This window comes from Carassius carassius, chromosome 11 (assembly GCF_963082965.1).
Source record: "Carassius carassius chromosome 11, fCarCar2.1, whole genome shotgun sequence".
Classification (NCBI taxonomy): Eukaryota; Metazoa; Chordata; class Actinopteri; order Cypriniformes; family Cyprinidae; genus Carassius; species Carassius carassius.
Window position 1 is genome coordinate 2,331,886 of NC_081765.1, and position 12,997 is coordinate 2,344,882.

Here is a 12,997-nt window from a genome sequence, read left to right on the forward strand (position 1 = left end):
AGGAGGTGTAGAGAGGGGGATTGCAGGAGGTGTTAACGGTTGGGAGTTGGTCAGAATGGGTGTTGGGGGTTTCAAATCTACAATTAATCTTATTCAGGTCGTTAGCAAGTCGTTGATTAGCCTCAGTGTAGTAGGATGGTGTCTTGTAGTTAGTAATGGCTCTCAGTCCTCTCCACACTGAAGTTGAGGCGTTGGAAGTAAACTGGTCTTCCTACTTTTTAGCATAGGTCTTTTTAGCTGCTCTAATCTCTTTGTTCAGTGTGTTCCTGGCCTGATTATACAAGACTCTGTCCCCATTTCTGTAGGTGTCCTCTTTGGCCTGAGTTTTGCTGAAAACCATGGCTTCACAGTCTTTGCTATAGGTTTAGCAGATTTAAGTTTCTGGTTTAAGTTGGTTATAAGATGAACCAGGCAGTGATCAGACAGTCCCAAAGCTGCTCATGGAACAGAGTAATATGCATCCTTTATTGTGGTTTAACAGTGATCCAATATGTAACTTCACATTTTTGTTATGTCACAGGTGCGTGAATGTGTTTTGCACCATATTCACAGCAGCAATAGTAGCAAAACATGTAAGCGTACAAGTTTCTTGATTTGTGATTCGTAGAATAGGATTTGTGCACCTGAAGTGAAGGATTCGAGAAGGTGTAACTATTGTGTTGTGTTTGTGGAAGAGGGAAAAAAAATCTACAAGTTTGCAACTTTTGTCTGTGACTTCAAATCAGTGTTGTCACAATACCAAAATTATTGTTTCGATACCAATACCTAGTCAAGAATTGCGATCGATACTTTTTCGATACTTTTCCTGAAAAGGGAAAATACACTCTCAAATATCATTGCTGTGCTTTATTTTAAAACCAGGGCAACATTCTAATCATATAACACAGTAATAAATGAACATATGAACAGCAGATATATTAAACATTTGAACAAAATATGAAATATCAAAATATAAAAAATAAATTAGAGCAGTGACATTCAAGGTAAAGAAAGAATAAATTTAGCAGCATTATCTCAGTTATCATAAGAAACATAAGAGTAATAAATTTATCTTGATTCTGAACTTTGAATAAAAATATGATCAGCGATTATATTAAACAATGTTTCTGAACTCAGAAGATTAAATGTCAAAAGATAAATGATATCAATTTAAGCAATGGCATTCAAGTTAAAAAAAAAAAAGCAAATAAAATTTAGCAGCAATATCTCAGATATTGTAACTTATTCTGTCAGTTGTGCAACCTTTTCTTTCAGAGGAAAAAACTCAGCCAGTGAGCTTCATTGAGCGTCATCTTTTTCTACCAGTCGTGGACCGGTGGCCACAGTATCACGTGTGCTCGCACATGCAGCCTAGTGATACACGGGTTGGGTTTTTTTCCAACCCGCGGGTTCCGCTTTTATGGAATTATTTGGCCCAACCCAGCCCACAAATAAAGTAAAATTTCTTTACCCACCCCGACCCGTGCATTGGGAACATCACGGAAGATACGTTGCTACTTAGACCTTCGTATTGTAACCTTATCAAAGAACCTAATAAAATATGAAAATATATATTCCAAATATTTAATATAGGCTATACGAAAATGCACTAGTGATGGTTCGTCCGTGAACGAATCTTTTAGGTGAACAAATCGTTCTCGTTCAGGTAATCCACTGACTCATATTTCTCGTTCACTAAAGTTCCTCCCTCCACAGCATTAGCAGCACATTCGCAGCTCGTGAACAGCTCTGTGAACTGTTTCATACTGTCAAAGAGTTACTCAAGATGTGACAGAGCATGTGATTTGTTGAATGTAGTGAACCCATACGCCCTTCACTGAACGAGAGCGAGAGATCTTCTCATTCGTGAACGAGTTTAATGAACTGATACATTTCGTTTATGAACGAAATGAATGAGTATACAGGGTCAGTGAGCCAAGCATGTAAATCTCGATCAGCAGTCAGCAGATACAAAGTGTACACGTGTACACGTCTACAACTACAAATTCCACTGTCACAGACGCTCAGTTGTTTTGCACCAAAAATACCTTCATTAATTTGCCACTGATGATTCAAAGGCGAGTTTTGATCAGTGTAGAGTAGCACTTGTTTGTTGTTTCTCCGATCACAAATGCAGACATGGTTTTATGTTTACTCAGCGCGATACGCAATGCATAAAAAGACAGTAGAAGTAATTTATAATGTTATAATGTCCCCACTGGATGCAACAAATGCCTAGTTTGTAATGGGTTTTATTGGTTTTGTCTCATCGTGCTGGGAGACGGCATCACCGTATGTTAAGGGGCGTAACATTTCTGTCACGCACTTAAACCTTAAACCACATTGCATTAGACCGAATACACCAAATGTTCTTTTATCAACGTCATATGACCCCTATAAGGTTTGGTAAATAAAGGTATTTTTCTCAGTTCCTCTTTTCTTCCAGTGGTGGTCTATATGAATAATTTATGTTTTGTATTTTCATTTCAGTTTGAGATTGCTGCTGTCCGTGAATTATAATCAACAATCAAAATGATGACCAATTACGTTGGGCAGCTTTTCCTCATGTCTCTCTACTTTACAGGTATGATGCTCGGGGTAAGGAATCTAGGGTCTGAGAATGTCAGGTGAATTACATTTAAACGAGTGGCTCTCATGTTGAACATTGTGTGTGAAATATAGCAGCCAATGCCTTGTGTCTCAAAGTTGTTTGTAATTTTAATCACAGACTAGATACTGTACTAATCCATGATTAAGGATTGAATAAATGCTTCCATTCTCATTTGAAGTTTTTTTTACAACATTTTTAGGTTTTGTGGGTATGTTTGATAATCTAATGACATTACTAGTGGACCAGCAGTAGTGTGATTCAAGTAAAAAAAAAATATCCTAAGGTCAAGCAAGATAAAGATTTAAATCTTGTTGAGACCCTGAAACTGGGAATGGAATTAACAGTTTATAGATCTGGAAAATATATATAAAATAATATACATTTTGGCATGTTTCTTTTCAAGGTTTATTTCATATTTAATTTATGCATTTAGCAGATGCGACTTACATTGCATTCAGGCTAACAATTTTCTCCTATCATGTGTTCCTTGGGATTTGAACCCCCAACCTTGCGCTTGTTAAGCATTGCTCTGCCAATTGAGCTACAGGAACACTATATACAGAATTATATGTGGCGGCTGGTCAAAACCTGGTGCCTAAGGTCAAGCAAGATAAAGATTTAAATCTTGTTGAGACCCTGGAACTGGGAATGGAATTAACAGTTTATAGATCTGGAAAATATATATAAAATAATATACATTTTGGCATGTTTCTTTTCAAGGTTTATTTCATATTTAATTTATGCATTTAGCAGATGCGACTTACATTGCATTCAGGCTAACAATTTTCTCCTATCATGTGTTCCTTGGGATTTGAACCCCCAACCTTGCGCTTGTTAAGCATTGCTCTGCCAATTGAGCTACAGGAACACTATATACAGAATTATATGTGGCGGCTGGTCAAAACCTGGTGCTGGGGTGCGGCCCCCCTCAAGTTAGCCAGGAAAGAAGCCTACTTCATGTTAAAAATAAGTTAATAATATGTTGCAAAAACATTCACAACTCTGTTGTGTTAGTGCAGGGCACTGGACAAATGGGTGTCTATTAGGTCCGTGAACTTTTGAATTGTATGTGACTTGAGGCTGAGCTCTAATTGGCTTGTTTCAAATTGTACTCTGTGCCCCAGAACCTCCCACTTTTGATTTTAGTGAATCAGTATTGTTTTTTTAGATATATTTGGTCTCGTGATAGGATATCTCTTCTGAGATGAAAGTCAGTTTGATCTTTAGAAAAACTTTCACAAGACATTTAAATGAAGGAAAAAATAAAAATAAAATTATGGATCATGGAACTTGGACAGAGTTGGCTAGCTGGATGCAATGTAAGTCATGCCTTTTACAGGGTTCGTACAAGGTGCTTGAAGTACTTGAATTTGACTTTTTGAAATGTAAGTTCTGGAAAACCCTTGAAAACAGATATATTTATGAAAAAGTACTTGAAGTACTTGAATTTTAAAAAGGCATTATATATGAAATTGGTGCTGATTTTTTGGTACTGGCATTATATATGAAATTTGTCTTTTTTGCTAAATTACCGATGCATCATGTTTAAATACAGAGTCACTTCACCCAGTTTTTTTTTACTTTACAACCAAACAAGGTAAATAATCACATTACAAAATAAATCCAATCTTATTCAGCCTTTGTTGAGCATAAACACAAGAACAACAACAAAATAAAAATAAAAAAGCATGAAAATAAACCAAACTGAACCAGAAAGAAAATAAGTATATAAGATACAAAAAATAAGGCTTTTAAATTAAATTATACAAATCCCAAAAGAAAAATCAACTTATGGGCTTTCTTGTTCTTAACAAATTTTAAAGATTTGTATAAGAGTTTTACCTCATTACACAATTGAATAAAGTTGGGTTTAGGTTTCAACCATCTGCACAAAAATAAAAAATAAAACATACCAGGAAATTTATAACAAATTCAAAATTTTTGTTTTCAAGAAAAATACCAAACCTTGACTGCCTTCACATTGAGTGGTGGGAATTCAACATCCCTGCAACATAACCAGTTTTGCAACTCTCTCAAAAAGGATTGTACCTTATCACACACAAAAAACACATGATCTACACATGAATTATTAACATCAAAATTATATTTTCATTTAAAAAATTTATTAGTGGGGTAGATCTCATTTAGAGTCTTGAAATTCATCTCTTTAGCTTCTGGAAGGAGGGGGAAAGACAAATAATGTTTTCAATTTTATTAAAATTTCAACCATATCAAAATCTTTAAACATGTTTTCCCGTCTAATTGAGTTTGGATAATAAGCCTGTGAAATAAAATTTCTAATAACTCTATTTGAACCTTTTTTCTCAAAAAAAATCTTAACTTCCTAAGGAAAGCTGCATCAATACTGGGGAAATTTGGGAGTTCACAATATCTTCCTTAACCATTAATCTCAAAGCAACTAAACTTGCTCTTCTCATTCTATTGTAAATATGTATACAGTGCTGCAGTTGGAATTTCTCTCAAAACTCTCTATGGAGTAACAAATTTCCATTATCATCCAAAAATGGGCAATAGCCCAAATCCCTTTAAATTTCCATGCCCAATTTTGTATCTATTATTCCAAACTGGCGTGTTATTAGGTGTAAAGTTATGCTTGAAGAATATTTTCCAATAAACCAGCACTTGGTGATTGAAGTCAGAGTTTAACTGGTAATGAGGTACTCTCAAAATCACAACGTAAAAGGAAATTAATTCCACCCAGGAATTTTTTTTTTGCATTGTGGACAATAAACCAAAAAGAGTGGTTATTACAAATTTCAGTACACCATTCATAATGTCAAAATCAATCACATTTACTCCATCTACATAATTTTTAATCATGTCATCCTTTTTTATGTACTGACATTTATTCCTCCAAATAAAGTTTAAATTCATCTTATTTATTACTTTACTCATTCGTGTGAATATGGGTAAGGAGAAAGCTGGGTAGATTGAGTCTGGACAAACTATCCATTTTGGACAAAGGAACTCTTCCAAAGATTGTAAGATCCCTCTGCAGCCATCGATTCGATATTGATTTGCATTTATCCATGTTATTCCCTACATTTTTATTTACCAATAGTTCTCTCTCTCTAGAAAGAGCAATTTCTAAATATTTGACTTCCCCCATAATTTAGAAATTAGATAATGATTTCAGAGGAAAATCATGTAAAGTTTCGTTGTTGCCTATTTTCTTTTCCAAATTACTAAAATATGTATGTAATCCATTCTCAATCCACCTGGCACGCAACCTTACAAAGGCCTTTTCAGACCTCTCCAGTTTAAGATAATTTAATATGAAGCTCCATCACCCTATTTTTTTCCTCAGTATTTAAAATAGGTTTAGTACAAAACATACTTATTTCACAAATTAGGTTATTTTCAAACTCCCTTTTTTCTTTATTTATTTTCTTAGAAAACTATAAGGAGAATTCTCTAATTTTGAATAAAAAAAAATCTAATTTTCTTACATTACAATCAAAAGAATCATTTATTTCTATACTCCTAATCCATTCCTTGATTTAACTGCAAAATTATTTATTTTGTATTAAATTTCCAATAACCTTTGTTTCTAAATTGCTTAAATGTAGGTTCTAAAACAAAATCCATAAAGCAATGATCTGTTAACTGAACCTTAAAAATGATAGATGACTAACCAACCAATAATCAATTCTGTATTTGCTCTCCCCGTTGGGTTTAAAATAGTGTTGGGTGATATGGTCATTTTTCAAAACGTCATATCGTCAACCCGTGAGATCGATGATACACGATCTTATCGTGCATGGGTGGAGCAAGTCAGAGACTCTTTATTCTTGTCATATCAAAACTATTTGGTGTTTTAAACCGTACAGCTAGTTCATATAGTCGGACGCATGGCCATGTTTTTGTGACATATCAGGACACAACTTTGTATAATGACATGGGATTGACACAGGTATTACAAGGAGAGGGTGACTTATGAGGACATAACCCATGTCCCCATTTTTCAAAACGCTTATAAACCATACAGAATGAGTTTTTTTTTTTTTGAGAAAGTAAAAATGCACAAAGTTTCCTGTGAGGGTTAGGGTTAGGTGTAGGGTTGGTGTAGGGCCATAGAATATACAGTTTGAATAGTAGAAAAAAACAATTATGCCTATGGGATGTCCACACTTTTCACAAAAAACAAACGTGTGTGTGCGTGTGCGTTAAAGCGTTACATCGCGTTATAGTGTTAAATCGCCATCACCTGCTTTCAAATGGAGCTGCATTTAATAGACAGACGAAGCGAGAGAAAAAGAGATGGGAAGGATGAGGAGCAACAGAGACGAGAGGGGAGAGAGGAGAAAAGCTTGTTCCGGTTCCCAGACACACTTCCATTCATCCCCCACCAGCTGTGTGAACTCTTCTGCGGTGCCTCCTCCGCTTTCGGGCAGCCGGCAGTGAGTTCGTCCGTCCCCGGTAACTCACTCCAGCCCACCGCCTCGAGCGTCCACGGCTGCAGACTCCTTCTCCCTGCTCAATGGCACCACAGATTCACCCCAGCGGCGAGGGATCTTCGGCAGTGTGTCCCTTCTTCCTCCCGGGTTTCGGCACTAGTGTAAAAATATAAAAACTTCATAATCACGGGAAAAAGGAGGCTGGAACCGGCGAACATTCAAAGGACACTTTAATAATAAAATAAACACGAAACAGCGCCACAGCCCCTCATGGATGACTGCCGTGCACAAACAAAACCAATACACAAAATAAAGCCCAGGCCTGGTCCTCTCTCGTCCTTCACTGTCGTCGCTCCTCTTTTTTATCCTTCCAATCTCCTCCGTGGGACTTGAGACCTGTGAGTGGAGCAGGTGACGCTCATTTACAATCAGTACACCGGCCTCGTTCCATTCCCATGGCTCTCGGTCCTGCCCCACTCGCCACAAGCATTATTTATTGTATTTGGGTAAATGTTCAAAAAACACATTATTTTTTAAATACTTTACATTATTGTAGGTCCTCTATGCCCCACCTCTTCCAAATGCTTGGTTTTCTACAAAGTCCCTCCTTCCGACAAGTACAGTCTGCTCTGATTGGCCAACTGACCCAGTACATTGTTATTGGCCAACACTGCAAGCACTCATCGGAAATGATAATCACGAGCTTCATCTTTCAAAATAAATGTAAAAACAATTAATAATGTCCTAAGTTTTACCATCAGTTCAAGCCCGAAAGGGGAACAGAGTCAAGTGACAGACAATGATGAAGCTCATATGTGTTTACATTACACAAGCCACGGACGGTTAAGACAGCTGACTCTACTGTGTGACCTTGTCTCTGTGTATTTTAGGGGGGCATGGCAGAGTCTTAACTTTGATCAAGAATATCTCTTTGGATTTGAGACTTTAGTCTTTGCAAATTTGCATATCTTCTTCATGCACTAAAATACTCTAAAACTCTAACTCTAAAATAGTTTCATTGGAGATTTTCGACTTCTCACCATCAGTATTTGGTTTAGGCCTTTTTTTCCACGGGAATCTTGCTTGAAGGAAGGGAGCCATGTAACGCTTTGACTCGGATAACTCGTTAAATCCATGAAGATAGATAGAAAATAAAAGATAGAAAGATAGAAAACGAGGAGTTGGTGTCCCACACATTTAATGGCTGGCACACGGCAACATGCTCTTCTCATACATGAGAGATTAACTCTTTCTTGGCGTAACAAATAAAGTAAAGAAAGAATAATCCATAGTGGTTCTCATTACACAGTCACGTAGTCATTCTACGTCATCACCACAAAGCATGCGTTATAAGTTAAGTGATCAATCTCTTAAAGGGCACACCGTACTATAATATGATGCATGCAAAATACATAGTTTTGGCCGTTATAGATTCATCACCGGAAAGAAAATGGCTGTCCCCAGCCGTACACAACATAAGGACATGGAAACTTGGAAATCCTTCAACTCATAACATGTTTCATATACACAAGGCAATAACTGGCATACATGTCAGTGCAAGCTTTACATTATACAGTATGCTTTTTAAAGACATATCACATAAAATAAAAAACAACCCATTTGTGTAAAACTATTTTCTTTTTCCTCAACACAACACATGAAAACATAAGAACTAGAACAATGCTTTCTAGAATCCCATTGTCACGCAAGGAAAGTAAAGTGTATTACAAACTTTTAACAAATAAGAAATTCAAACAACCAAACACATTCCTACATCAGATCCAATTTGTTATTATAGCCCCTTTCACATTGCATGTTGGCCCCGGAAAATTGCCAGAACATTGCCGGGTCGCTTCTGTGTGAACGCAAACACGTCCCGGGATTGATTCCGGGATTGATCCCGGGTCGGGGACCTAGTAACATTGCGGGTTCAGTCCCGGAACGAGCGCTGTGTGAACAAAAGCCAGAACTAATGTTATAGTGATGTTATAGACACGTTATCTTGCTACTATTTACCGGCTGTTTTTAAGGCATATCAACATTCACAAAAAAAAATTTGCAAACTGTAAAGAAGCAGATATCAGTTAGTTCCTCACTTTAAGCGCTGAAGCAGAGATTGTTCGCCAGCTTAAGTGAAAGTTAACGTGCCTAATGTTTTCGACTTGTACATTACACGTCACACCCTGATGTCACTTGTCTTTACGGGACCTTGACGGGTTGTATGTGAACGCATGCACATATTTCGGGTAATCACTGGCAGTGTGAAAATGCAAAATCTAGCGACCCGGAAACAATTGCCGGGACACATTACCCGTGTATTTTCTGTAATCACAGTGTGAAAGGAGCTTTAGATACTCATTTGTCCATTTATTGTCTGACCACTCTGAGGTGATTCTAGGTGTCAGTCTAGGTCTGAGATTGGAGAGATGCTTAACTACTCATGTTAAGCTTGGTCACATCATGTGAATTGTCAATGATATCATCACAATTAACATCAGCCTCATTGGGCAGAGAAAAGCATGCATCTTGAGGTTGGTCTTCACCCCTCTGTGTCACCAGCAAACTGTCCTCCAACCCCTCATCGGTTGTTTCAGACTCATCCTGAGGTCTACTTGGTGTATGGCTGCTGCATGTGTTCCAAGTGTGGAAAGGCTGCATATTGACCAAATGATAGACACCAGCATCCTGTCCTGTGTCCAGTTTTGCAAGTCTGTAATTCACATCAGACAAAACTTGAGTAACATGCTAAAGACCAGAGTACAAGGGTGCCAGTTTTGCTGTAAAATTGGCCAGGGTGGGTTTTTTCACTCTGACAAGATAACCAATAGCGTAAAAAACAGAGCGACATCTTTTGTCATAGTGCTGCTTCCTTTTGTTTGTGACTGGTTTCCAAGGCTGCCCTAGCATGGTCATGTGCCTTTTGCAATGTCAATCGTAAGCTCTCGGGATAAGAAATTTCAGATTCCTCTATTCCATCCCAGACAGGCTCACCAGGTCCAATGAAATGTTCCTCCCTCCCATACAACATCACTGCGGAAAGCTTTGATTCTTTAATTCTCTGAATCCAAACTTGGACCATTGGCTCCTTAATGCTATGGACCTCAAACAGGGCCGAATTGAAAACCCACAGACCTTCTACAGTCAACTTTGAAAAGCCTACTTCAGAGCACGCAACGAACCAGGTATGGAACAGGATGTCAAATTTAAAACTCTGTTCCTCCGAAACCTACATGCCAGTTGGAGTTTTCATCTTGGAATATCAGCGTGTCCGCGTAGCATGTCTACACAAGAGTTACAGGACTTAGCCCACAAAGCTTACAACAAGCAAAAGACTATTTCTAAAAAGACTGTGAAAAACCCCACAATCTACTCTGTCTCTGAGCACTGCTCGGAGTTGACCCTAGAGGGCACCCCACAACACCACAGTCACAGACCTTTTTACAGAGTCAAGACTGTTCCAAGCCAGCAGGTGTCTCCTCAGAGACAAAGGAACTTTTTCCCGCCTCAGATCTTTGGACATTCATTGGTTTTCGCGCGAACAGAGGCATGAACCAAGTCACCCCATAAGAAACTGACACAAAGTTCTTACGAGCACTTCGTCTGAGAGAACGTCTGGTTTACATGGCTCCTTAGGGAGCTCTCATCTCCGTATTTCTTTTCTTTTCTTTACTAAGTTTTATTCTCTTATTCGCCTCTCCCTCCACGAGGGAGACAAACTCTGAATCATTTCTTTGGTAACTTCACGTTCGGCGAACCTTTGAAACTTAGCACGAGTCTGCTCACCCTGGAAGACATGAGAGAACATACCCAGCTCCAAAAGAACGACACACACATGCTCGTTTTTCACGTCACAAAGAGACCCACATCCAAGTATTATTTTCTACAGAGATTTAAATGCTGCTTAAGGTTGTCTATTCTCTTTTTCAAGGTGATCTGATTGCTTTTTGTCTTTCAAAAGTTTACTGTCTGTGATTTTTGTCTTGTATTGTTCTTACTGTTTGTATTGTTACATGCATAATTACTCTGTGTGAATCGTAGTTAGATGTATTATTAGTTTAATTATTAAAATCCAATATATATTCCTGATTGCTTCTGTCTTAAATGCTCACATCACAAAGTCAATGAAATGTTTGATCTTCGCTATAAAGCTTGTTTGTTACTTTTCAGTAACCTAAATTTTACAAGGACAGGAGAATAGTTTCATGGCCAGAAATGTTTTTTCCTGGAATTATAAGAAGTGATAACTTTATTGAAAGTTGATAAGTTAATCTTACAGCCGTTTGCTGGACAAAACACTGTTCGATTTGCATTAATTCCCAGTAAAAGATATCACTATAATTGATATGAAGAATGGAATATTGACATATTAATGAGTAAATTACAGTGCCTTGTAATGAGTTATTGATATATACAACTGTTAGAAAGAGAGTAAGAAACTATTCCTCGGTCCAGCATTGGTAAATTCAGTTCACTATGGAGAAAAACTGTTCCAACAGGTGTATTGTTTCCTCAAAATATTCGATAAAGCACAACATCTAAATGTTAAACGCTGTCCTCATCACATCAAAAAAAATGCGCTATCCACTCACGCAGAAATACGGGTGTTCCTTGCACACATGGCACCCAGTTTTAGCAAGCTAATCTCACCAGCTTCCATGATGCCGATTGAACACTCTCACGGCTCCCCAACCTCCATACTAGTTTTAGGGTTTCATCGCCGCATGTTCCACATAGATGACGGATCCAGCTTCAGAGATTAACTCTTTCTTGCCGTTACAAATAAAGTAAAGACAGAATAATAACAAGGCGGCAGAGCAAACTTATCATCCATAGTGGTTCTCATTACATAGTCACCTAGTCCTTATACATTATCACCACATAGCGTGTGTTATAAGTTAAGTAATCAGTCTCTTAAAGGGCACACCGCACTATAATGTGATGCATGCAAACTACATAGTTTTGGCTGTTACAGCCATTTCCAAGTTCTCTCTTATTTTATACAACAATATCCATTGCATGCTCTATTTCCTTTGCCTGATCTTCCTTTTCAACATCAGGAATCTTTGCCTTTCAGGCCATCAGGCTCCTAAACTCCTAAATATTCATTTTATCAGTAAGATCCTCATCATTCACTACCTCACTTTGACATACTGACAGTGTCAACCTGTTTGCACATTTTGCCTGTTGTACATTACTTGGTTTTGATTCTTTATTTCAAGCCAATTATTTTTTTCTCATCTTAGTTTAATATGTATAAATGTAGTTATATAAAGGCCTTAAAGTTTTTTCACTTAGGTCTATTTTTATTACCCAAAAAAATGCAGTTTACGTTTAGGCAATCATCGTGGTATAAGTATATGTATCTATGTAACTAAGAAAAACCCCAAATTCAGTATCTCAGAAAATTACAATATTACTTAAGCCAACTGAAAAGTATGAACATGTACAGCACTCAATACTTAGTTGGGGCTCCTTTTGCCTGAATTACTGCAGCAATGCGGCGTTGCATGGAGTTGTTCAGTATGTGGCGCTGCTCAGGTTTTTATGGGAGCCCAGGTTGCTCTGATAGTGGCCTTCAGCTCTTCTGCATTGTTGGGTCTGGCATATCGCATCTTGCTCTTCACAATACCCCATAGATTTTCTATGGGGTTAAGGTCAGGCGAGTTTACCAATTAAAAAAAGGGATACCATGGTCCTTAAACCAGGTACTGGTAGCTTTGGCACTATGTGCAGGTGCCAGGTCCTGTTGGACAATGAAATCTGCATCTCCATAAAGTTGGTCAGCAGCAGGAAGCATGAAGTGCTCTAAAACTTCCTGGTATACGGCTGTGTTGACCTTGGACCTCAGAAAACACAGTGGACCAACACCAGCAGATGACATGGCACCTCAAACCATCACTGACTGTGGAAACTTTACACTGGACCTCAAGCAACGTGGATTGTGTGCCTCTCCTCTCTTCCTCCAGACTCTGGGACCCTGATTTCCAAA

General features: G+C 37.9%; 1 protein-coding gene across 1 annotated transcript in view; it reads left to right on the forward strand.

Annotated features, from left to right (window-relative positions):
• Positions 1-12,997, forward strand: part of LOC132152621 (uncharacterized) — a 116,636-nt gene that overhangs the window by 16,544 nt on the left and 87,095 nt on the right. Inside the window, exon 2 of the mRNA XM_059561383.1 lies at positions 2,470-2,563. Coding sequence (XP_059417366.1) covers positions 2,512-2,563 — 52 coding nt within the window. The 5' untranslated portion in view covers positions 2,470-2,511. The remainder of the gene's footprint in view (positions 1-2,469; positions 2,564-12,997) is intronic.